Here is a 27,122-nt window from a genome sequence, read left to right as displayed (position 1 = left end):
GCAGAACCGGTATCTTCATTCAAACTCCAGCTCCGTCTGTAACACAAGGAACAGGACAGGCACATTAGGGCTTTTAAAATTACCTCTAAAAGGGAAATGAAGCAGCCCTGAGGAGGAAGCATCCGTGGCTATGAGCAGCGCGAATCAACAGGAGTGAGTGTTGCATACCTTCATGCACCCACTATATGCTGTATCTGTAATAAAGTCACAGCCCCAGACATGGGCTCTGCCGCGCTTGCACATGCAAAGCTTTTGAACTGGTTGCTGTTGCTGCTGAGTTTGGTATGCTGTTCTGCTGCTGCTCGTGTGGATGAGCCCAACCTGAGCAAGAGTTTCTTGCCTCACCATGAACCTAATCACGGGGCTGCTGTTGGCTCTTCACAGGATACGAGGCTACATGTTTTCACAGTGGACTATGACTATGTGCAAATTCCCTATGAAGTCACTCTTTGGATCCTCCTTGCCTCTCTTGCAAAAATAGGTAAGTAGAAAATGGGATCTTGGGTCCTCCTACCTTGGCAAGAAGTTAAAAACGTATCATGCAACCAAATATCTTCCATGCATTGTTGTAACTGGGATTGTTTTTACAGCTTCTGTCCTCAGAAGAACAGGTGTGTTCATTACCATGACAATGACAAAATTCCACCTCTGAATGCTTCCAGCTTACTTAAGTAAATATATGACCTCTAACCCTCCTGTCTCTTGGGGTGTCTATGCTAGTGAGTAGCAACGGAGCTCCCCTACGCAGTGCTGTCCATCCCTTTTTCTAGACTTTAAACATCACAAGATATCAGAATTTACTACCTGTCACAGCTGTAGAAATCATTAACACCACACTGAGACTTCAAGCATATTGAACTTGGGGGAGAAAAGTGGGAAGAATTCTTCCGTTGTGTGAATAATAGGAAACATTTCCCTATGAGTCTTTGTTCTACGTTTGCTGTTTAAAGTTGCTCAGAAAGTAATGCCAGAGGAGAGGGACTGAGAGTGTAAGAGGGTGTAGGTCATCAGAAATCTAGGGTAAGTGCCTTTTGAATACGTACCAATGCATCTAACTTCTATTAGAGCTCCGTGTACGTACCTGAAGAAAGACAGCTCATGGAGAAGCAGGGACTGCAAATGACATAGCAAAAATGGCTCACCATGTGTCTTACACATTTGCATGGCTGGGCTCAAATTATTTTGACCATTCAGAATTAATGCACCAACATCAAATAAATGAAGACAATGGTAATAATGTGAAGAGCTGTACACATGTTTATCTCCCTGTCCTTTTGATCTTTCCATGGGATTTTCAAACATTACTATAGAAGAGGCTGGTAGGTGGGACTGATGATTTTCTGCAGGTGGCCTGAAGATAAATATTTTTCATGTCATAGTCACACAATTGACAAAAATTGTTACCACTGACCATGATTTGCCAGTTTCATAATAGCTGATGATCTCAATCCAATTCCTATAAAAAAACCTCTTCATTGCTAAAATAATAATAAAAATTTTCACAAATCAAATTTGTTGTTATGGTATCAGCAGAGTGTGTTAGCAGTGAGCATACTGATCAATTTCTTTGTTCATCATCCATAAAAGCAACGGACTTGCCATGTGGCACATCTACTCAACATTCTTATCTTGAGCAAGAAATAGATACTTTAGAAGAACTGTGTGATGCCTCCCAAGCAGACCCGTTCCTTAGCTGGGAGTTTTAAAATAATATTATTTTTGATGAAAACTGTGGAGCTGCTGACTTCAAATCTACTTGGAAGAAAGAGTTAGTCTGAATAATCTGGTTACCCAGGGAAGAAGATTTCCAAACTGTTAAAAATTTTCAGTGTTTTATTCAGGCATTATCGTCTTTCTGGATTTCAAGATTTCAGGGTGGGAAACGTTCTGAGATCTTGAAAGGCAAAATAATCCCCTTATTCTGTAAAACTGACAGAAGACTTGAACATGATTTTTTTATTTCAAAAAGGAGATGAGTAGAGTTATGATCTTAACATACTTTTTGGTAAAAGCAAATAGTGTCCTAAATAAATTATTTAAAATTTCATAAAAATATTTTCATTTTCCTTTATTTTTGAACACTGATAATTCGAGAGTCACAGAAATGCAGTCATGGCATTAGCTTCTAGAGTTATGGGATGAAGGTTGACCTAGCTTCAAGCATTGAGACACAGCCGTTGGATTTATAGGTTTCTTAGTCTGCCTCATTCTCATTCTTGGAAATTCTGAAAAATTCCTTACCTTTCTAGTAGAGGCATCTCTCGTTTTCAATATGATTACACAGTTCCTGGTATAGCAACTAGATGAGCCATTGCTAGACATTATCTTAGTATTGGTATCAGTATTCGTGTCAAATGGGAAGAATTATATGAATGCAGTTGCATCAGGATGATGCAGCTGCATCAAGGCAGGCAGGAGGAGATTCACACCCACAACATTTATATGGTAAGCATAGCCCTTTCTCTGTGAAACAGCTTGGCTACATCTATGCTTGTCAACTAACAAGCAACCTGTCAGGAAGCTGTGTGTGACTGCCCATACCTCAACAGTGTTGGTGTGCTCCTGCTCAGCTCTGGCCCAGAGGCCCTCGACAAGCCTTCTCCCAGGCAGTGCCCGGGCAGACTGTGGGCCAGGGTCTGTTCCCACAAGCAGTTTGGATGTGACCACTTCTTGCTGGGGCAGGGAAGAGAATTTGGTTGCATGGATGCCAGCTGAACTTTTCTGTTTGGAAAAGTCTTTGGCTGGATTAATTTGCTAGTGTAGACTCAGCCTGTATTCTAGTGAGGAAAAAGTATCCCTTAGGATGCATTATTTTCTTAGATACTTGGTGGCTGCTGGTAGTTCTTTCAGCTCTGCTGAAATCACTCGTTTTGTTTCAGTAAAGTAACCCATAAGTTTCTTTACAAAATGTTGTTTACCTTATGTAGGAAAAGCAGTTTTCCCAGAAAAGCAAGGTAAATCAGCTTGTACAAAGCCTTATGTTACTGTGGCTTGATTCCTGCTGCTTCGGATATTTTGTTGTTCATGAGTACTCACTCCCTCTGTTTGTGGATCACCTGGGGTCCGTGCAGTGCTTCAGGGGAGTGCTGGAAGTGGAGAGAGCTGAGCAGACCATGGCATCTGAGCTGCTCCCTGCTCCCTTGGGCTTCTCCAGGTTCCTGGTCGGCCCAAATCCAGCGGGAGCTCTGCAGTCAGGGACCATTCTCAGCACTGGGGGGAGCTGCCTTCGAACATGCAGCCAGGGACCGAGGTCTCTTTGAGATAGAGGGACAATACTGTGCCTCAGAGATGTGGCAGTAGTGGTTGGGCAGCAAGGATTCTTGAAGAATATTTTATTTCCAAATTGTGGTGTACCTTTTCAAAGAGGTTTCTGCATTCCTAGAAGTGGAGCTTAGACTCAGGCACACTTGCTCAGAAATCGAGAGCTGGGGAGTGGGAAGAGAAGAGATTCATGGCCAAACTCTTCTCCTTCTTTAGTGATACAAGTCTGGGAATGTTTAATTTTGAAGGGAACCGTACTGACTGTTTTTACATTCATAATGCTAAGAGCAAAATCTGGCTGTCTGAAGGCAAAGTATTCAAAGGCAGGCAAAACATCTGTCTGACATCAGGATAATTTAAATTTGAATAATACCCTAATGTTTTATTCAAGGTTTCCATCTCTATCACCGATTACCAAGACTCATGCCCGAAAGCTGCATTCTGATTGCCACTGGAGCGCTAGTAGGAGTGATCATCTTTGCTTCTGATCACAAATCTCCACCGGTGATGACCACAAGTATTTACTTCTTGTATCTCCTTCCACCCATTGTCCTGGAGGAGGGTTATTTCATGCCAACTCGCCCATTTTTTGAAAACTTTGGGTCCATCCTGTGGTGGTCTGTGCTGGGATCTCTGCTAAACTCCTTTGGGATTGGCCTCTCCCTCTACGGAGTCTGCCAGATAGAAGCCTTTGGTCTAACTGACCTGAACCTGCTGCAGAACCTGCTTTTCGGCAGCATGATTTCAGCTGTGGATCCTGTGGCAGCTCTGGTAGTTTTTGAAGAAGCCTCTGTTAATGAGCAGCTTTACATGATGATCTTCGGAGAGTCATTGCTAAATGATGGCATAACTGTGGTGAGTTTCTTTCCACTCCTTGTCTTCCCCTCTTTGGGCTCTTTTGGCTTGTAGGGTTATTGGGCACAGGACAAGAACAGCTCTAAGGGGATCCTAGATAGGTTATTTATTTTACGGATACTCCATTCCATTACACAGAAGTAATTTTAATGTACGTAAAGATTACATCTTATATTAACTCTTTCAAAAACATATTGTTTTAGAGCTGCTGGAAGAGGGAAGCATACACATACACATTAGACATCACATCTTGCTCTTACATTCACTGAAGTGAATGGATACGCTACATCTGATTTTGCTGGTAGGATCAGTCTAAGACCTAGGAACGTTTTCGACATTGTGCAAGCAAATAAACAGAGAATTGTACTGCTTAAAGACTGAAGGCAGCAGGGCTAGCAATACAGGAGACCCTGCCTTGTCACATGCCTCAGAGAGCCCTCTGCCAAAAAAAAAATAAGCCAGATGTGGTCAACCTCTGGAGGCTGCACTGCTTCCTCCAGTCCCTTCTAGGAAGTTCCCCAGAGACCTTAGACAGGAATACCAAAAGCCACTAATAACTTCGCATAACTTTGTTTCTATCAGTAAAAAAATCGACATCTGACAAATGTTCACCTTTCTTGGCTGTCTTATCTCAAGTGTCCAGAAACAATGCTTCTGGAATAAGAGAGATTTTGTTGGTTTTGTGTTTTGTTTTTGTTTTGTTTTGTTTTTTTTTTTTTTCTTTTTGTTTTTTCTTTTTTTTAAATAGGAAACACGTGTTTTTAGAGTTTGTTTTGCTAATACTTTTCCCTTTGTCTCATCAGTTCTGCTAAAACTTGGAGCAACCTGAAATTCTAGCTGTAAACTAGAATTGACAAAAACACTTAGAACATGCATGTATTTTAAGGAAGAAATTTCAAGCAGGAAATTCATTGCTCAGAAACCAACAGGACTGGTCATGTGCTGCAAGTTAACTGCAGGTTAAGGAGTTTTGCTAGATAAGATCTTTACAGAATTTAAATCACAGGAATCTAAAACACATGAAAACTATTCAGATACTGTTATACATGAGATGATATAGCACAACTTGGACTTGTAAAATCTGTACAGAGTTCATTTCTGAAAGGCTTCATGGGCGAAGTGCAGTTTATGAGTAATGCGAAAAGGAAAAGGAATGAAGTCATTTCTTGCAGCCACAGCCTATTGATCATAAATCCTTCCTCTTGGTGAATCGGAGATGTAGGCCTGATGTAGAACTAAGGGAGAAACATTACGTAACTTTACATGCAAACCGCTTATGTGTTACAGTTGTAACAAAAAATCCCCAATGCCTCTATCACTTCCACTTGTTTTTTTTGGTTCCTTCAAGTGCAGAACTCAAAGTAATACCTCTTCCTCACTCTGGAAGAGCTTGTTTCATCCTTTTTTTGACTGGCTCTCTACCTTGCCTTCCCTTTGTTCCCAGCTGTTATTTATGATGTGGGTCCAACTCACGATGGTATTTACATAAGCTTTCAGTCAGAATCCTGTTACAGCATAAATGTGTAGTGACAGAAAGCCTTTAAAAACAGTGGTATTTAAGGCAGTCCTCAGCAGCACTAGGTGTGTTAGCAAAAGAGATGAAAGGGCTGCCCATGGGGAGTGTTGGCTACACCACTGTGAGCTCCCTTTGCCCCACACACCCTCAGCCTGCTTATCAGCTTGAACATTTTCTTCCCCAGCAGGAAAAACTGGTATGAATTTTGCTGAACTTGTGTATCACATTTGAGGCAACAATAGCTCCCTCTCCTATATCTAGTTCAATATCCTGGTATAAAAAATTCACAAAATAACAGACTATGGAATTAGAATGATGATTTAGGAGTTATGCCTTTGACTTAAGGGACTGGGGCAAAAGTGGATAATTTACCCTTTTTACCCGCTTGTACCTTTTCCCATTCTCCTCAGTAGGGCCATGTCCTTGGATGGAACAAGAAGGCTCCAGGTCCTGTTAATTGCTTCTTTTCCCAGTTGCTTCTGAGCAGACTGTTAGCATTAGAACAGTGGAGACAGCAACAGGACTGGTCCTAGCATGTATCATATATTAGTGGAGTTCCAAAGCCCTGTTCAAAACAGTGATGGTAAATCCAGTGCAGATTTCATTCAAACCTAAACACAGGTGGAGGGTACTGATTTTGCTGCAAAGTGTTTCAGGCATCTGAAGCTCTGCTCCCGCATATACACAGACCATTTCTGTCTCAACAGGAGCTGTGCACCTGTGTGCATCAGGAAACGGAGTATTTCCCCTGACTACTTCATCTCTGAGGCCTGATTTTAGAAACATTGAGAACTCCTATACATCATGCTGTACTCAGAATGAAGTGGCAGTGATTATTTTCTCTAATGGTGCTCTCTCTTCTTTGTATGCAGTAGCAGAACAGTTAAAGAAATCTACTGCACGATAGAGATTCAAGTAAAATTAATTTCTTTATTTGAGGGGATCTGAATTTAGCTCTCTGGTGTCACTGAGGAAGGCTTTGACCACTGGGATGCATGGGTGCTAGAAAGGAGGATGGAGATATTCTCCGCTCCTGCTGTTGAAGTTGATCCACTGTGTTTAGAGTAAAATTAAATGCATGTGGTCAGAAAGAGTTATCAGGGTGGAAACAAGGAGTTATCAAGGCTGCCTGTGTTGGTGGTTAAGGCAGTTACTTGAAAATCTTTTTTTCAATGCTTCTAGTGTGGATGGTATGTGCAATGTTTGTATCATATGGACAGCCAGAGCAGGGACCAGTCCCTGGGGAGGTCCCCTGTGGGCGACAGTGTCACGTTTTCTCTTCCTCTCCCTGGCACTAACAGCCACCCAGTGGTACACCACTACATGGTAATGTCCCCTCCAAAAAACCCAAAGCCTGACATTCTCAGAGTTGTTAAATGAGGCCAACTATCAATCCATCCCTTCTTTTTGAGTGAACAAAGGCATCCTAAGCTTATTCAGGCTTTCTTACCATATACAGAATTATAGTACTCCATTTACTGGCATAAACACTGCAATGTAACTTAGCCAAGCAGCAGTTACATGGAGTCTTACTTGAATGACGCAGTGCAGGATATCGTACAGGACAGTTTACTCCCACAAAGCATGTTACAAAAAATGGGAATTATGTCTATTTCATAGAATAGAATAGAATCATTTAGGTTGGAAAAGACCTTTAAGATCATCAAGTCCAACTGTTAACCTAGCACTGCCAAGTCCACTACTAAACCATGTCCCTATGTACCACATCTACGCGTCTTTTAAATACCTCCAGGGATGGGGACTCAACCACTTGCCTGGGCAGCCTGTTCCAATGCCTGACTACACTTTCGGTGAAGAATTTTTTCCTAATATAGAATCTAAACCTCCCCTGGTGTAAATTGAGGCCATTTCCTCTTGTCCTATTGCTTCTACTTAAGATAAGAGACCGACCCCCATCTTGCTACAACCTCCTTTCAGGCAGTTGTAGGGAGCAATAAGGTCTTCCCTCAGCCTCCTCTTCTCCAGACTGAACAACCCCAGTTCTCTCAGCCACTCCTCATAAGACTTGTACTCTAGACCCTTCACCAGCTTTGTTGCCCTTCTCTGGACACGCTCCAGCACCTCCATGTCTTGCTTGTAGTGAGGGGCCCAAAACTCAACACAGCATTTGAGGTGCAGCCTCACCAGTGCCAAGTACGGGGGGACGATCACTTCCCTGGTCCTGCTGGCCACACTGTTTCTGATACAAGCCAGGATGCTATTGGCCTTCTTGGCCACCTGGGCATACTGCTGGATCATATTCAGCTGGCTGTTGACCAACACTCCCAGGTCCTTTTCTGCCGGGCAGCTCTCCAGCCACTCCTCCCCAAGCCTGTAGCATTCCATGGGGTTGTTGTGATCCAAGTGCAGGACCCGGCACTGAGCCTTGTTGAACCTCATACAGTTGGCCTCGGCCCATCGATCCAGCTTGCCCAGATCCCTCTGTAGGGCCTTCCTACCCTCCAGCAGATCAACACTCCCACCCAACTTGGTGTTGTCTGCAAACTTACTGAGGGTGCACTCGATCCCCTCATCCAGATCATTGATAAAGATATTAAAGAGAACTGGCCCCAGTACTGAGCCCTGGGGAACACCACTTGTGACTGGCCATCAACTGGACTTAACTCCATTCACCACAACTCTTTGGGCCCAGCCATCCAGCCAGATTTTTACCCAGAGAAGCGTACGCCCATCCAAGCCATGAGCAGCCAGTTTCTCCAGGAGAATGCTATGGGAAATGGTGTCAGAGGCCTTACTAAAGTCCAGGTAGACAACATCCACAGCCTTCCCCTCATCCACTGAGTGGGTCACCTTGTCATAGAAGGAGACCTGGTTAGTCAAGCAGGACCTGCCCTTCCTAAACCCATGCTGACTAGGCCTGATCACCTGGTTGTTCTGAATGTGCTACATGATGGCACTCAAGATGATCTAATCCATAACCTTCCCTGACACTGAGGTCAGACCGAAAGGCCTGTAGTCCCTCAGATCCTCTTTCCGGCCCTTCTTGTAGATGTGCATAACATTTGTGAACTTCCAGTCAGCTGGGACCTCCTGGTTAGCCAGGACTGCTGATAGATGATGGAAAGTGGCCTGGTGAGCACTTCCACCAGCTCCCTCAGTACCTTTGGGCAGGTCCTGTCTGGCCCCATAGACTTGTGTATGTCTAAGTGGTGTAGCAGGTCGCTAACCATTTCCCCTTGGACTATAGGGGCTTCACTCTGCTCCCTATCCCTGTCTTCCAGCTCAGGGGCTGGGTACCTGGAGAACAACTGGTCTTACTGTTAAAGACTGAGGCCAAGAAGGCATTAAGTACCTCATCCTTTTCCTCGTCCTTTGTCATTATGTTTCCCCCTGCATCCAATAAAGGATGGAGATTCTCCTTAGCCCTGCTTTTGTTGCTAATGTATTTGTAGAAACATTTTTTATTGTCTTTTATGGCAGTAACCAGATTAAGTTCTAGTTGGGCTTTGGCCCTTCTAGTTTTCTCCCTGCATAATCTCATGACAACTTTGTGGTTGCCTGCCCGTTTTTCCAAAGGTCATAAAGTCTCCCTTTTTTCCTGAGTTCCAGCCAAAGCTCTCTGTTCAGCCAGGTCGGTCTTCTCCCCTGACGCCTTGTCTTTCAGCACATGGGGACGGCCTGCTCCTGCGCCTGTAAGATTTCCTTCTCGAAGAATGTCCAGCCTTCCTTCCTGGACTCCTTTGCCCTTCAGGACTGCCTCCCAAGGGACTCTGTCAACTAGGCTCCTAAACGGGCCAAAGTCTGCCCTCTGGAAGTTCAAGGTGGCAATTCTGCTGATCCCCCTCCTTATTTCTCCAAGAATCCAAAACTCTATCATTTCGTGATCACTATGCCCAAGACAGCCTCCAGCTGTCACATCACCCACAAGTCCTTCTCTGTCCACAAACAAGAGGTCCAGCAGGGCGCCTTCCCTGGTTGGCTCCCTCACCAGCTGTGTCAGGCAGTTATCTTCCACACACTCCAGGAGCCTCCTAGACTGTTTCCTCTCTGCTGTATTGTATTTCCAGCAGACATCTGGTAAGTTGAAGTCCCCCATGAGAACAAGGGCTAGCGCTTGTGAGACTTCTCCCAGCTGCTTATAGTATATTTTGTCTGCCTCTTCATCCTCGTTGGGTGGTCTATAACAGACTCCCACCAAGATATCTGCCTTGCTGGCCTTCCCCCTGATTGTTACCCATAAACACTCGACCTTATCGTCACCAGCATTAAGCTCTAGGCAATGAAAACACTCCCTAACATACAGGGCTACCCCACGGCCTCTCCTTCCTTGCCTATCCCTCCTGAAGTGTTTATAACCGTCCATTGCAGCACTCCAGTTGTGCAAGTCATCCCACCATGTTTCCATGATGGCAACTATATCATAGTTTTCCCTCTGTACAATGGCTTTCATCTCCTCCTGTTTGTTGCCCCTGATGCCTGCATTGGTGTAGATGCAGTTCAGTTGGGCTATTGATCCCACCACCTTTTTGGGGGAAGAAGCCCTAATTCCTATGTGACCATTCTCAGGCACTTCTGTGGTTTCTAACACATCCATAACCCTTGCGTCTTTGCTGCCACATGGATCTCCATCCCCTGCCTTCACTGAGACAGCAGACCGAAGGACCTTGCTAGCACACCGTCCCTCAAATATTGGCGTGCCGCCCCCAGGCTTATCTCTAGCGAGCCTGGTTTTATCTCTTTCCCCCTTCAAATCTAGTTTAAAGCTCTTTCAATGATCCTTGCTAACTCCTGTGCTAGGATGCTTCTCCCCCTTTGAGACAGGTGTACCCCATCTGTGGCCAGCAGGCCTGGTGTTGTGTAAACTGACCCATGATCAAAAACCTCAAAATTCTGCTCATGACACCTGGCTTGGAGCCCGGTATTGATCTGCTGGCTTTTGCTGTGTCTTCCCTCATCATTCCCTGCAACTAGAAGGATAGAGGAGAACAGTACTTGTGCTCCTGATCCCTTAACCAGTCGTCCCAAGGCCCTGAAGTCTCTCTTGGTTGCCCTCGGACTTCTTGTTGAAACTTCATCGCTGCCTACCTGAAAAATCAATAATGAATAGTAATCTGAGGGCCGTACCAGGGTAGGAAGCTTTCTCTTCACATCCTTAACCTGGGCCCCAGGGAGGCAGCAGACTTCCCTAAGAAGTGGGTCCAGCCCCATATTTCCATAATTAATGCCAATTTGGTTATATCATATAGACACTTTAGGAACTAGAAAAAGAGAGAAAAACTTACGAAGTCATTTGCTGAGGATAATTTGCTTTATTCATAAGTCAGCATAGATATCAGCCTTGGTATCATTTAAAAAGAATCACAAGTCTTAGGATGAGGTTGAAGTCTGCAAGAAAAGGGGAACAGAGAGAAAACAGGCTTTGTAATTAAAAGTTATATAGTAAGTACAGTAAGGTTTATGTACTGTGGAGATATGAACCCTCTTTTCCTTATCTGCCACTGAAGAGCCTAATTTCATACGCAGTCCTCAGGAAAAAGCAGCTCTGGGTATTTTCTCACATGAAACATTTTGTTGTGCTCTGTCTGTCCCCCAGAAATATTAGCAATGAGCCTCCTGGGGAACAGGCTGTGTGACAGCTCAAGGTCATATGTTCCCAGCAGCAATTTAAGATTAGATGGTAGCTGGGGAATAATTATTATCCTAATGAGCTTGACTCTTCTACCTGCAAATATCTGCTTTAATCTTCTTAAGAGCCTTCTGGAATTAACTATACGAAGACGAAAGACCAAAAAAAACCCAGATAAGGCAAATTATTTTGGTCCGTTTTGTGTTTTTGAACTAATGCTTTGGTGCAACAGCTTTGGAGAGCTGGTGTCCTTATATGTTCCTCAAATCTTCTTGAAAACTGAAAGGTGACTTACGTATGTTACACACTCCATGTAAACAGCTCTGACAGGACTTAATGTTAACCGATGATCAGCAACCTCTAAGAGCCTTTTATTACTACACCACTCATTACTGTGGAAACTTTCTATGAGTCTCTAAAAGATGAATGAAAGCAGAATACGCTGAAGATTTTTCACCACGAATTTCTGCAGAAAAGAAATTATTGATAATAGAAGTATGGTAAACTTATCTGCTCTAAACTGAATGAAATTTTCTTTAGAAACCAAATCACATAATGTAGCGAATTCAATCTTTCTTCTAATCTGACATTGTTTTCTTTTTAGTTTTGTCATTTCAATCTTTCTAGTCAAAATATATGTGGGAAGGGTCTTTAGGCCATTTAGAGTGCCACAGCTTTTGGTTCTCAGTTTGATACTGACACAGAGTTCCTGGGAAGGAGGTTAAGTGGCATCAAACCCAAAACGTGTGAGGACAGAGAGGCTGTATTTATCTAGGTAGAGACAATATGAAATTGAGGCTACTGTTTTCCCTTCCCTTCCCTTCCCTTCCCTTCCCTTCCCTTCCCTTCCCTTCCCTTCCCTTCCCTTCCCTTCCCTTCCCTTCCCTTCCCTTCCCTTCCCTTCCCTTCCCTTCCCTTCCCTTCCCTTCCCTTCCCTTCCCTTCCCTTCCCTCTCCTGCTTCCTTTCCTATTCCCAATGATGTTTCATGATTTTTATGTGTTAAGTACTACTGAAAAACATTTAACATTCCAGAGTCCATCTAATGAAGTGTGTACAGTCTACCGATCATACAGACAACCTAAATGGGATTTAGATCAAAAGTGCGATTCTTAGTCACTGCCCTGTCCCATCCTGAGTCAGAAAGAGAACGTGGAGGGGAGAGTCTGGGGTTGGTAAGGTACCCAGCTGGGCTTTCAACATCTGCTACAAAGACCAATAATTAAGTTTACTTTCAGAAAACAAAAAAGCATGAGTATTTTTAGGTTACTTCAATTGCATTTGATCCCTCAGAGTTTTACTCTTATTACATAACCACCTATCCTTCTTTTTTTTGCTGTTTTTCAGGACACTTAGCAGACCCTTAATTCTGGGACTTGTTAAGAACCAGCTGAGATTTCAACTGTTACTTTACTTTGCTGAGCTGTCTAAAGCAATTTCAGGCGCATATATATATATATATATATATGCATACACACACACACACACACACACACACACATACACACACACCCCCATGAAATGAGTAAACCTGCCAGGTTCAGAAAGGTGCCTAACTGCTGTCTCCTTATTTTCACATGTAGGTTTTGTATAACATCTTCATCGCCTTCACCCAGATGCACAGGTATGAAGAAATCGAATTTATCGACATCTTTGCTGGCTTCGCTCGCTTCTTCGTCGTGGGGCTGGGTGGCGTGTTGTTTGGCATCGTCTTTGGATTTGTTTCAGCGCTCATGACTCGATTCACCCACAACGTTTCTGCTATCGAACCCCTGCTGGTCTTCATGTTCAGCTACCTGTCATACTTGTCCGCTGAAACCCTTTACATCTCGGGCATTTTGGCGTAAGTATCCCTTATGGCTTTTTGGATGCCCTCTTGAGGGAAGTGGCATTGTTTTGAGGAGGTAGTTTGCTTGAGGTTGGTACAATACAGGCATTTTCAGTCTCCGGCCTAGAGATCTGCAGTGGACAGCTTCTAAGGAATCTGTAAAATGCCACGGTAACTAGGAAAAGCAAACCCACAGTCAGTGTAGGCATAGATGTACTATTGAGGAGTATATATCTGCTCTGAAATTTTTTTAGTTTTCTGCCCATTGGAAAAAATATCTCAAGCTGTGGGTAGAATGACTAGTGCTGCCACTATCTGGCTGCTACCTCTGATAAGATAAGCAGAATGAGAGAATGATTTGATCAGTGTATCTGTATTTATTTCTAAGCAGTATCACCATCAGATTACAAAAGAGATGCAAAGTAATGAGTATGGAAAATATAATAAAGAACATCCAAGTTCTTGCTTTTGTATACAGCTGTGAATATCAGCTCTAACACAATTTACTGGAATTACATTACATCTGAACAGTATCACTGGAACTGAAACTGGGCAAAACCACACAACTGAGAACATCAAGCACATACACATACATATACTCACATATATGGATATTGATGATCATATTTTGATGCAATAAGGACAGCCTGATACTGCTGTAGTGCTGGGGACTGCTTCCTTAAAGTGCTGTGATAGCATGGGTGCCCACTGCAGAGAGAAAGCTGGTAGGTCTATCGACCACAGCAAATGTGGAGAGGGTGAGTATTGTGGGAAGGAAAGAGGACGGCGGCAGGAAAGGAGTCAGAAGAGAAAGGAAGGAATAGGGGTGAAAGTGAGACTATGAGAAAACTGCTGGTAGGTGAATTTCAAAGATACCACACCAAACAGCCCCTCAGCAGGGTAAAGTGTAAAGAAATGGGAACCTGATGGTGGTAAATGCTCCAGCTAGTGTTGCTGGCTGCCGCAGGCTCACTGCTCAGCTGGTGGGTGGCAGCAGCCTTGCATGGCCTGTGTTGGCTCTGAGCTTGCATGGGACATCTTCAACTCGATCAGGTTGCTCAGAGCCCCGTCCAACCTGACCTTGAATGTTTCCAGGGATGGGACATCTACCACCTCTCTGGGCAACCTGTTCCAGTGTTTCACTACCTTCACTGTAAAAAATTTCTTCTTTATATCCAGTCTGAATCTACCCACTTTTAGTTTAAAACCATTACCCTTCATCCTATCGCAACAGGCACTACTAAAAAGTTTGTCCCCATCCTTCTTATAGGCCCCCTTTAATTACTGAAAGGCTGCAGTAAGGTCTCCCCGGAGCCTTCACTTCTTCAGGCTAAACAAGCCCAATTTGTTCAGCTTCAGAGCAGAATTGGCTTTGTAAAAACAACCTTTGCAGGATGGCCCTGGGAATTGAATATTTAACCATATTAAATAAGTAGTTAGACAGGAGATATGTTTTTCTGAGCAATCAGACAAAGCAGACAAGTCTTGTACTATGGTTTGCATATCCAACACATATACTTTGATTGAGGTGACTGGCGAGTTTATTTGAGCAGGGTTAGACCTACTATGTAGTCAGCACTAATACTATATGGATCCTTTCCTACCTGCACTGCCCAAACTACTGCTTCCCTGCCTCTTTATTACACTAGACTACATAGCTCTTTATTTCTTTTGTTTCTTATTTTCATTAGAGTGCTGAAATTATTAGTAATAAAAGAATGTTAATATAATTGGGATTTATTATTCTTACTGCTTCATTAAGGAAATTATTGCTTGTTTTAGGGATGTGAACTTATTGTCACCTTTCTGAATTATTGAGGAATTAATTCATTTTTCACTTGGATCATGGAAGTCTATTACGCACGTGTCTCTCAAAGTCAACAGTATTAAACATTAATGCCTAATGGCCTTGTCTTAGAGTGTCCTTGGACCTGCTAAATGTCTCAGCTCCACCAGAATACCCTTGAGATTTCTTCAGTGGAAATTAAATGAGCAGAAACTAGATGAAGGGTTATTTAATGAACAGTCAGCATTCTCTGAATTCACAAGTTTGGAAAAATACCATCACAGGAAGCCCCCAAAGACTAAAATAATATCAGTAGAAACTAGATAGATGATGGAATATGTTATTAGCATAGCACTCAACCTATCTGTTACCTATGACTATGGAAAATGAAGGGGGGAAGAGGAGATCGCCTTCAGTAGGGCTGCTCAAAGACTACTGCGCCGTGTGATTGTTATCAGCATCTGTGCTGGGTGCCTGCTGGTGCCTCTGAAGCAAGCTCTAGTCCCCGTTAACAGTGAAGAGGTGGAAAACATTCCGTTGCTTCCTTACGCACCTTCCCCACACCCTGCGTAGCTAAAAGTGGGGAAGGACACCTCTGTAGGATAACTGAATTTCCCCCTGCTGTACAGCAATGGGCTGCTATGGGTGGAGAGTCATTGAAGCTTACCCTGGCCCTGCTGATCTGCCAGCCAGCTGGCAGGGAGCCGCTGGGAGCTTTGGCCCCGGCATAGGACTACCACCATGTTCTCCCACCACCACCTCAAAGAAGAAGATCACTAAGAGGCAGGTTATGTCCCTGTAACCAATCCGTCTGTAGGCTGGTACAAAACTGACTTGCCCTTTGTTTGAGACTCAAATATTTGATGCTTGGTGGCTGTGTGTTAGGCATTCAGGATAAAATGGACTTTGAACTCGAACGTGATACCCTCACTTTCTCATCAGGAAGGCTGACTGGTTTGCTTCCTTTTTTCCTGTGTGCAAAATGGATTTGTAAAGCTAAATGAAGATGCTCTTCTATCTAATGAAATAGCTAACGTTACTGAAGAAATAAAATGCTTCTTGATATTAGGAAGGTCAGAGGCTGGTGATAAAGAGTGCAGGTAATGAAGGCTGAGGTTGTTCTTAAATGAAAAGAAAAACAGGTTGTGGCTGATCTCTGATGTTTTGCCTGGTACAGGATGACAGCGTGTGCAGTGACAATGAAAAAATACGTGGAGGAGAATGTTTCCCAGAATTCCTATACCACAATAAAATATTTCATGAAGATGCTGAGCAGTGTCAGCGAGACCCTGATTTTCATGTTCATGGGAGTGTCTACAGTGGGGAAAAACCATGAATGGAACTGGGCCTTCATTTGCTTCACTCTGCTCTTCTGCCTTGTTTGGCGGACACTGAGTAAGTCAGCTTTTGCAGGCAACCTTCTCTGCACCTCTGAGAGAAACCCTTTCGTGCAAAGGTATGTTAGAAAAGTCTGTGCAGACCGGCATAACCGGTTTAATAATGGATTTACTAGGCTTATGTTACTGACAAGTTAATTTCACAAATCTACACATGGAGAAAAAGGGGGGAAAAGCCCCCCAAAAATTTGAATGCCAATCTCCAAGCACAGACTTTATGATTAGGTGAGAACGAGATATTTTAAACAAAATTAAAATATTACCATGATTATGCCTATATAGATGCTTATATCTTAGTTAACTATATGCCCTTGGGTAACCAGGCTCATGATTTCATCGCACACTGTAATTAACTTACTAATTAGATAATGTACACCACCACACTTCTGGTGCTATAACACTACAGGTCCTGGGCCAGGAGTGCCAGAGGCATTCAAAAAGAGGGAAGGTGAAAATTAGCACTGATGACTGAACAGGGACTCTGTTTCCTTCCTTATACCGTATCTAGGCCAACCACACTATGCTACTGCTCCTCACAAGTCAACTCTGAAGTTTTAAACTGCTAAAGAGTGCCTGTTTGAAATTATTCCATTTCTACACACAGTATCTCCCCATTCCTGCAAAGGTCTCCTGCTCCCTAATCTGCAAGACTGAGATTCTTCCAACATGGGCAGTGCAGTTTAGAGATGATGTCACACGAGCTGTGGGACACAATTTCTCATCTTCTCCTAAAGAATACTCTATTCTGCATCAGGTTAAGTTACAACTGCTGCAACAGAAAGCAAACACATTTACTCCTGCAGAGGTGACGAATTATTGAACACACCCTACTTAGCCACCGTTATTTGTCACTTAAATTTAGATAAAAATATGAGTGAACAATGCTTTTGTAATGAAAGATGTTTTGGAAGTAGTACACATGAGAGGGCCAAAAATACAATTATGCAGGCAACCTTATTTCTGACATTTTTTAACTTCTGAGTGCCTGAACTGGCCATCTTAATAACATTCTTTTTGAATTTCAGTAGGATTTTTCAGAGAAATGTATGTTTTTAAGGAAAATGAGAAATCCAAATATTCCATCAGGTGGCATTGGAGGAGATATTCTGAGCACTGAAATTTAGGCACCTATCTTGGCTAACTAAGTTAGTAGGTTAGTTCCCCCATGCTTCATTTATAATCTAAAGACGCCCTTGTGGAGCATCCTGTGGGGCAGAAATCTATATTGGGCGCCTGCCACCACCTCCTCCAGCCTTCAGCCCTTGTCTATATTCCCTTTACATACAAAGCCCAGGCTTGATCTCTGGGCATTGGCCCTGCATCATCTGCTAAGGTATTGAGGAAGAACAAGACCTGTCAGTTGATTCATCAGGGCCAGCTGTGCCCTGAAGGGGAAGGCAAAAAGGGGCTGAGAGGAAAAGGCAAGTGATGGTTGCTGGAGACTGGCTGATGAATCAGCTAGAGAATATGCTTTGTCTTCTCTGTCACTCACAAAGAAGAAATGGCTGAAGATGTGAAGACTGAGGGCAGCCTTAACTGCAGTGACCATGAGACTGTGGATCCTAAGATCCTGAGAGGAGTGAGCAAGCCGACAAACAGCAGAATTACAACCCTGCACTTCAAAGAGCAGATTTTGGCCAACTGAAGTGGTTGATAATGTGGGAAGGGAATTGGCTGGACTGCTGGCCTCAAAATACCGGTCTAGCTGGTGGCTAATGGCATCCCTCAGGGCTCAGTACAGGGACCAATATTGTTTCAGTGTCTTCATTAATGGCCTGGAGGATGGAGTGGAGTGCACACTGAGCAAGTTTGTGGCTGACACCAAACTTCAGGGAGCAGTCAATATTCTGGATGGCTTCCATTCAAAGCGACCTGGACAGGCTGGAGAAATGGGCTGACAGCTCATGAAGTTCAAGAAAAGCACATGCAAGGACTTACATGTGGGTTGGAATAACTTCATGCACCAGTATAGGCTTGGAGTCTAGTAAGTAACTCTGCAGAAAAGGACCTGGCCTGCTAGACAACAGGTTGAACAGAAGCCAGGATTATGTCCTCGTGACAAAGGCGGCCAACTGTGTCCTGGGCTACATTAGCAAGTGTGTAGCCAGTAGGTCCAGCCAAATGTTTCTTCCCCTCTCTTCAGCACTGGTAGAAGTGTGTGCTGTCTCCACAGTGTTCTCTCCAGTTCTGGGCTCCCCAGCATAGGAAGGACATGGAGGTTCTGGATCAAGTGCAACAGAGGCCACCAACCTGGTCTGAGGCTGGAGCAGTGGACATACAAGGAGAGTCTGAGAGTGCTGAGTCTATGGAGCCTGGGGAAGATAAGGCACAGGAGAGATCTTACTTTCTACAAGTACCTGATCAGAGGAGAGAGAGAAGATGGAGCCAGACACTTCTCATAGGTGCACAGCAACAGAACAAGAGGCAACAGACACAAGCTAAAACATGGGAAATTCTGATTAGACAGTAGGAACCCATTACTTCACATGAGGGTGATCCATTATTGCAACAGTGGCCTAGCTCTGCATTCTTAAAGGCATTCAAGATTTGACTGGAGCTTTGAGCAACCTGATCTGATTAGCTCTGCTTTGAGTAGGGACTTGGACTAGATGACCTCCAAAAGTCCTTTCCAGCCTACAGTACTCTGAGTCTAACGTTTGGGACCAGCTAAGTGTTGGCATCAAACATCTGAGACTAAGGTGCTACTTCTTAAATCTGTCAGGTGGCTTATCCCTCAGTCAAAAAGAAAACCAGAGCAGGAAGAAGATGTTGGCTTGACTCTCAAAGCCCATACACATTTCAAGACCTTTGACTTTTAAGCCTGGGAGCCCTGGAGGAAGGCATTTAACCAGAGGAAAAAGAGGAAAGGGGAAACCTGTGAAGGTTCAAGTACGTGCATCTGAACAGCTCTATTATATAGGGATGACATAAGTACTCAACAGTAGAGATGATATGATTCTTGTGTCTTGACAGCAAAAAAAAAAAGTAATTAAATATTTTCTTGCTACTCCTGGACAAAGCATGGCCTCTAAGTTTTTAAAGGCTTACTTTTGGAGTCCATATTGGAATACCCTTCCAATCAAGACAGAAAAAGTGGTCTCCTGACACAAAAGCTATTTTGCTGCCACAGGTCCATCCTTCTCTCAAACACCAAGGGGAGTGCTAGAGCTTTCCAGAGGAAGGCTGAAATATTTTCTGCTAAATTTGTTTCCTAAAATGATTACATCATTTTCTCTGAAGCTTGAATAAAGTAAAGAGAATTGGCCTGAGGGTGATAACTCACATACGCAGTTTCAGTTTGAGTAGCTGATGTCTAGGATAGTTATAAGTAGCCAAAAAAGGTCTTATATAAAGCGGTATCCAGCAACCTACATAACAGGACACTGCTACTGGCCTTACCTATAAGAGTCCACTCAGTCACAGCTGTGTAAAATAACACCATTAATTATCAGCACTTATGAGCTTTTACTTCAGTAATTTAACAGTTTCCACACAAAACATAGAATACATGCTTCTTATAGAAGATGAAGAAGATTAAGAGTAAATCAAGCAAATTGCTAAATGTACTCTATAAAGAAAAGCTGCAGTCCTTACACAGCCACAGGCTGTCTAATTAATTTTAACTTTCATTAAAAGCAAAATGAAATTTGAGAAATAAACAGAGAATTAGAGACACAATAAGCCAGAGGATTAAAAATTAAAATGCTATTACTCTTTACCTTTCAGTGAACCTGTCCACAGGACTTGTTGGTAAGGCACTGTTCAAACACTTTGGGCAGATACTGTGCAGAAAGCAGGAAACATTGCAAGGGAAGGCACAGCAAAAACTCTCATCCAGTGGTTTGTCTTGTCTCCAGAATACTTTGGAGAATAACTGTGCAACATAAATATAGAAAGTAAATCTCTTCCCCTAATCTCACTTCTAAACAGCATAAGTGAATTTAAATCCTGGAGCAGTTAGGAACCACAGTCTTTTCTAGGAGATTATTTCACACAAAACAGATTCAGCAGTTGGTCAAAGAGAAGCTACAAGAACCCAGAATCGAAAAGAAAGGCCTGTCAATAGCTGCCTGAGCCAAGATGTTGTTTTGCTTTAAATATTTTCCTTTTCTCCTTGATTAATAATAGTTGTGGGTTTTCCCTTCCTAGGTGTATTTGCTCTCTTCTACATCAGTAACAAGTTCCGAACGTATCCCTTCACCTTCAAAGACCAACTCATTATTTCCTACAGTGGCCTTCGAGGAGCCAGCAGCTTCTCTCTTGCATTCTTGCTTCCAGTGAATCTCTTCCCAAGAAAAAAATTGTTCATTACTGCTACTCTTGTAGTTATATATTTCACTGTGTTCATCCAGGTAAGTGTATTTCTTAATGGATTTCTTTCATGTAATAGAGGTGACTGAAAGCTTCATAGTGAAGACTGCATTGAATTTACTCTTAAACTAGGACAAGCTATCGTATTTTATGGCCAGATTTAGCACTGCACTGTGTAAGTACCCTTTCAGAGCTCTTTAGGTATTATTAAATAACTTTTTCAGAAAGTCTGTATTGAAAACCTGTGTCTTCTAAAATATTCAGGGAAAAGGGCACTTTGTGTCCAAAATCTCTCATGTTCACTCCAAATGCACTTCCTAATGCTTCCAAATTAAGAAGCATTTTAACTTTACACTTCAGCACAGAATCATTCTCTACTAGCGGTGTATCTCAAACTGAACAGAAAAAATATGTCTGTTCTATGACAGATTTTGAATTTTTTACTTTTATCTTCGTTCATCTTGGAGACCAAATGAGAACATCTTGAAATCCTTTCTAAAAGAATATTACAGAAAAATAAAGCAAATAATTCAGATTTGTAAGGATAGGTGTCTACTTCAGATGTTTGGCTTTTTCCATTTGGCTTACACTGCTGTACTTGGAAGAACTGGATCTTCTGGAGGTCTTGCATCCCATGTTCTGTATTTTCCCATATCAATATCTCAGATAGATACTCTAGCGTGCCAATGGGGCACTATGCAGTTGTGGTTAGACACTTAGATTCCACCAGAATGTTTCAGAAAAAACATTTTGTTTCTATTTCCCCTTTTTAAATGCTATTCTGTAGCAGTGCAGTAAAGAATTGGGAACAGCTTAAAATGGTTCCTAAGTGAAACAAAAAAAACCCCAAAATATTTAATTCTGAAAATGCTGAAGTAAGAATTTTCAAGTAAGAATCTCACAAAGATAATGTTTTCTTTCAAGTGAGTGCTATTTTGAAGAAGGCTGGCAATAAGTCGGTTACTTTACATACTTAAAACATGTTGATAAATACAATCTCACTTAAAAAAAACCTGCTGTGTAATATTTTTTTAAGTTTTTGAGTTTTAATCCTCTTCTGTAGCTCTCCATACAAGTAATAGATCATTCTTGTGTCTGAGAGACAGCTTTCCTAATTGATTAAAATTAAATCCTTTTGCTTTCTTGCTGTTTTTTCCAAATGATAATTAACATTTCATCTCATTGTTCCAAATGCAGGGAATCACAATTGGACCATTGGTCAGACATCTAGATGTTAAAAAGACCAACAAAAAGGAGTCTATCAATGAAGAAATTCATGTGCGAGTAAGTTTTTTGTATCAGTAGCTGGTATCCTAAAAAGAAGAGAAACGGTATTCCAAAAGAGCTGGATGGAGCATTTGGTAGCACTTGCATTCAGTGGATTTGGACACTGAATGCTTTTAACAACATTTGGAGGAAACCCTAAGCCTAATTATCTAAAATATGATATCTATTTATCTTCATAGTGACTATCATATTATAATATCATACCACAAGTGTCATGGTGTAGCAGGGTCCTTACTTCTTGATACTTGTGACCATGGGAGGACAGAAACATAAAGGTAGCGTTTACAAAAGGTACTCGTCATCCTTCCCAGCTAGATTTGTCAGATACCTTTGTTGCCATCTTTTGACTGGTTCTAGGCACACTGACACCTTAAAAGTCTTTAATCAAATTTTATTGAACTGAAATGAGTTGAACCATTGGTCTGCAAATGTAGTTTCAAGTTATTCTGAGTAATGATCTTTTCCCCTCTCAAACATTTGCTTTAGCTCTCAAATTACCGTTACATAAAATAACAGAAAGCTGCCCAAACTGACTTAACAACACTACACAAAATATATGTACATGCTTTCATTTTCACAATAGGGAATATGTTTGAAATTAACAGAAACACTGTGCCCTAAAATTAAGCACATGCAGAGACATTAGCAAAATTAGAACATCTCAACTGAATTGAATTTGAATTGCATTTAATTCTTACTATTTCAACCTTTACACTTAACCTTGAAAGGAATTTACGTTTAAAAGCACCACTTATAAAAATATGTATGTAAGAATTGGCCATTTTTCTGTCTGTTTCTATAATGCTAGAAACACACAAAAGATGACTGAAAATCCTGGTAGTTAGCAGTGATGAACTTAACAGTCTCATGACAATTTGCAAAATCCTCAAAGGACTTGTCGGTCAAGGCAAAGATTAAGGTGTGGGGTACCTGGCCCTGTGCCCCTCTCGGGGAGCTCACACATGCAGAAGGGAAACTTGGTTGACAGAACCAAGAATTTAGTTTTTGGTCTCAGTAGACAAAGAGGACCAAACAATTTGGATGTTTGGTATCATTTTCCATTGGACATAGTCCTTCACTTGGGCCTATATGTTGCTGGGTCATGGTGAGAGGATAGCAGACTGACAGACTTGTTACCTCCATCAAAATATTGCCACTGCAGCCAAGCATAGGATTTGCCACGGTGGGATCTTTGCCTTGATTTTTAGACAAATGTTGATGCTTTCAGAATTAACTCACACCCTCCAATTAAAAAAATCTCAAAATCTTGTCAACAATTGCATGTTTGTGGTGACATTATTTTCTCATAATGGCCACTTAATTTTTTTCCATGTTTGTTTCTCCAGTTGATGGATCACTTGAAGGCTGGTATTGAAGATATATGTGGACACTGGAGTCATTATCAGCTGAGAGATAAGTAAGCATCTCTTATTGCAGCCTGCTATAATAAAATAACCTATCTATCATGTAAAATACAATAGGTAAATAGAATAAGAAATAAATGTTGTGCCCCATAAAGCTAAAATAGCACAAAAATATTGGGGACATGTGCAATATCTCTTTTTCAAAAGTGAACTCCTGAGTAACCGTTACCTCTTGGAAGTGCAGTGCTCGTATATTGCCTGCTAAATTGCTTCTGCACAAACAAGCAGAAAATAAGCCTTCTGAAAGAAAAACATAGTACGGGAACTCATGCTGCAGACATCAGCCTGTGCACATAGCTTTGGCATAAATCTTATATCCATGGCAGTGCTCCTTTAGGTCTGGATTTAGAACAGAAGCTACATAAGTTGTCAGTGGTTCACTGACTTCTGCTGTAAGCCTCCACAGCAAATATGATCCTTTGTTGGTGAGTACAGATCCAATAATAATTACTCACCTGTCCTTACAGGTCTTTGCATTCAGTAATATTTAAAATAAGAGTACTGAAGGGAATGGTTGAATTTAAATATCCAGCAGCATAAGCAGATACTTTCAAGCTAGTCTTCACTCAGAAGTGCAGGACCTGCATCGTGTCTTCTATAAGCAGGATGAGGTGGTTTTGTGAAGCTTTTTGGCTCTTCCAGGCACTGCCCAGAAGAGCCAGACCTGCCATTCTGAGCTGCCATTCCCTTTACCTTTTCCCCAAGGGAGCGCTGTGATCATGTTGGCCACCGCTGCGCATGTGAAGGGAAGTGCAGGGAGAGACTAATCTTCCTTTCCCACAAACATCTTATTATGATGCTGTGGGCTAAAAGTTATCCCTAGTTATCCTAGATATGCCCAGACTTCTGTGCTGGAGTCCTCTGTCTCATCTTTCAGCACTGGACCCCAGTAAACCAGCCAGAGGGCTCTGTCAGGACATGGGGCAACTCCTTTCATGACTGGGTTTCTCCCTATGGAAATCAGGAATTAAGAGTGGGAAGAAGACAGCTGGTTCGCATCCAGTTCTTGTCCCAATGAGGGGTCATGATGTAATGTGCTAGGGCACATACCTGGACCCAGAAGCTAAAATGTCCTCTTGTCTCTCACAGTACAGAGATAGCTTCAGGACACCTGCTGGGACCACACCACTGTCTGTGCAGTCAATAAGCTAAACAAATCCCTGTTGGAGCAGTAATTCCATTGAAATAGCTGCATTTACACATACCTGTGAGAAAATGTTATCCCCTTATCTAACATCTACCCAACAGCTATGAAAAGAGAATTTTGTCCAAACTAGCCATAAATGTAGTGTTTCAGTTCAGGGGCAGATTCAAAAAACACACCATATGCGAAGACATTTAATGTAAAAAGACTGTATTAAAAGGTTTTTCTATGCAACTTTAAAGATGTTTAGCATATGTATATCAGAATTAATTACCTAAGTGATGACACTCCAGGAGGCTTTCTGCTACATAGAAAAGCATAAAGAGCTCTAATCCCAGTGGAAACATTTGTGTACCTATCTCTGCTATTAATGTATAAAATCTAGCCTTTGTTAAGAAAAAATGTACAAACTCTGTAGTGCTTTTCCTAGCATTGTGGAGCACATTACCTTGCTGTGGTAAACTGCACCTTTGAAAGAAACATATAAGACAATCTGCTGTTGTTCTGCTAAACGTCTGCCTGAAAGCACATACCTGTTTCAAAGCGCACACACACATTCACATTCAAATTATGCCACACATTAGCAATATTTTACAATCTGCAGCATGTGAGCACATAGTATTTTGTGGTCCATTCAACTTCTCTGTTATTCAGAATACAAAGAAATGTATTTTCTCTGCGCTGATTGTCAGGATTCAAAATTATCAGCAACATAATGGGCCCAAACTACTGTAACTGCTGGGCCATTTAGAGCCTCATTGGTGGCTGGCTGAATAGGCCAGGATTACTGTAAGAGCAGCTGCTGCTGTTATGCCCTACTAGAATACAACATTTGTACAAAAGCGTGGAGACTGGCCATATTCTTTTCTGACAAATGTGGCGGTGTTATATGCAAACACACACCCAGCCCTTTTTTTTGCTCTGATTGCAGATTGTTTCTTTCTTTTGTCTGGTGGGCTTTGCAATCTCTGTCGACCAGCAGACCATGCCAAATGTCCCCCTAAAGGTCTCCGCTCACTAGGCCTTCAGGAGTCCACAGATGCCTCCAATTTGGATTCAGTTTCCACCACTGAATTATATATGTGTGCATTTGAATGAAGATCAGCTTGTACCACAGAAATAAAAACACATTTCCTTTTTTTACACTTTGATTTTAATATCTCTTTTGCAGATTTAAGAAGTTTGACAATAAGTATTTGAAGAAAATCTTAATTCGGGAACACCAGCCCAAATCCAGCATTGTGTCATTGTACAAAAAGATGGAGATAAAACTGGCCATTGAGATGGCTGAGAGTGGCATGAAAATTTCAAAACCATCCATGGCTTCTTTGCAGTAAGTACTGAGCTCCTGACCCTTTGCAGAGTAGGGACAGGAAGGAAAGGGACAAAAATGAGGAAATACCCAAGGAATTTTAGGACTTCAATAGAAATGTAAGGGAAAAAAAAACCAGTTATAAAAAGAGAAGTTGCTGGTTTGTGCTGGCAATTTAGTGCTCACCATATTTGCACTTTGGCTCTTTGTTCACAGAGTGAAAATTAAAACCAGGGACATTTTCTCTGTTTCTCTTCAATACTGGGCAGTTCTGAAGAGGAACCATGAGTCAGTCACAGAAGCCACTCTGGCTGCTTTAAATCACAGCAGTGGTTCAAGGTGGCTGTACTTGTCATTTACCCGGCCAGTGGGTTTTGCTCATCACTGATAGGTGCTGAGAGACCTGCAGGAGAGCTTAGAGAACAGGTCCTGACTCCATTATCCCAATCACAAATTTGTGCTGAGAGCAGACTTCTTTGTAGCATTTGCAATTTTTTCTACTTTAGTTTGCAGTCCCTCAAACTGTCTTGCCATATTTTGGTACTTCCATACCAAATTCATTCAATTAAACATTGAGAGCAGCTCTACAGTGAAGGACTTGGGGGTACTGGTGGATGAAAAGCTGGACATGAGCCAGCAATGTGCTCTCGCAGCCCAGAATGCCAACCGTATCCTGGGCTGCATCAAAAGAATTGTGGCCAGCAGGTCGAGGGAGGTGGTTCTGCTCCTCTACTCTGCTCTGGTGAGACCCCACCTGGGGTACTGCGTCCAGCTCTGGAGTCCTCAGTACAGGAAAGACATGGACCTGTTGGAGCGGGTCTGGAGGACGGCCACAAAAATGATCAGAGGGATGGAACACCTCTCCTATGAGGAAAGGCTGAAAGAGCTGGAGTTGTTCAGTCTGGAGAAGAGAAGGCTCTGGGGAGACCTTATTGCGGCCTTTCAATTCTTAAAGCGGGCTTACAAGAAAGATGGGAATAGACTTTTTAATAGGCTTTGTAGCAATAGGAGAAGGGGTAATGGTTTTAAACTAAAAGTGGGTAGATTCAGACTAGATATAAAGAAGAAATTTTTTACAGTGAAGGTGGTGAAACACTGGAACAGGTTGCCCAGAGAGGTGGTAGATGCCCCATCCCTGGAAACATTCAAGGTCAGGTTAGACGGGGCTCTGAGCAACCTGATTGAGTTGAAGATGTCCCTGCTCATTGCAGGGGGTTTGGACTAGATTGACCTTTAAAGGCCCCTTCCAACTGAAACCATTCTATGATTCTGTGATTCTATGAAACAGTAATGCAACTTGGCATCAGACAGACCAGGGGAGAAAACTGGTGGGATCTCCAGAGCCATCACTGAGGGAATCATCCTCTAGGAGAAAAGTCTGTACAAATCTGCACTCCTGCATACTTTAACTGCTGT

General features: G+C 42.4%; 1 protein-coding gene across 1 annotated transcript in view; it reads left to right on the top strand.

The window, feature by feature from the left end:
• Positions 1-219: 219 nt before the first annotated feature.
• Positions 220-27,122, top strand: part of SLC9A4 (solute carrier family 9 member A4) — a gene marked incomplete at both ends in the record, with an annotated part of 38,979 nt that continues 12,076 nt past the window's right edge. Inside the window, 8 exons of the mRNA XM_082334350.1 lie at positions 220-481; positions 3,653-4,116; positions 12,801-13,060; positions 16,009-16,226; positions 20,378-20,580; positions 21,737-21,823; positions 23,173-23,243; positions 25,566-25,727. Of these exons, the coding sequence (XP_082190476.1) occupies positions 220-481; positions 3,653-4,116; positions 12,801-13,060; positions 16,009-16,226; positions 20,378-20,580; positions 21,737-21,823; positions 23,173-23,243; positions 25,566-25,727 (1,727 nt within the window). The remainder of the gene's footprint in view (positions 482-3,652; positions 4,117-12,800; positions 13,061-16,008; positions 16,227-20,377; positions 20,581-21,736; positions 21,824-23,172; positions 23,244-25,565; positions 25,728-27,122) is intronic.

This window comes from Platalea leucorodia (genome assembly GCF_965183815.1).
Source record: "Platalea leucorodia genome assembly, chromosome: 2".
In the NCBI taxonomy this organism is placed as follows: domain Eukaryota; kingdom Metazoa; phylum Chordata; class Aves; order Pelecaniformes; family Threskiornithidae; genus Platalea; species Platalea leucorodia.
The sequence above is the reverse complement of the archived record's forward strand: the minus strand, read 5'-3'. Positions and strand labels throughout refer to the sequence as shown.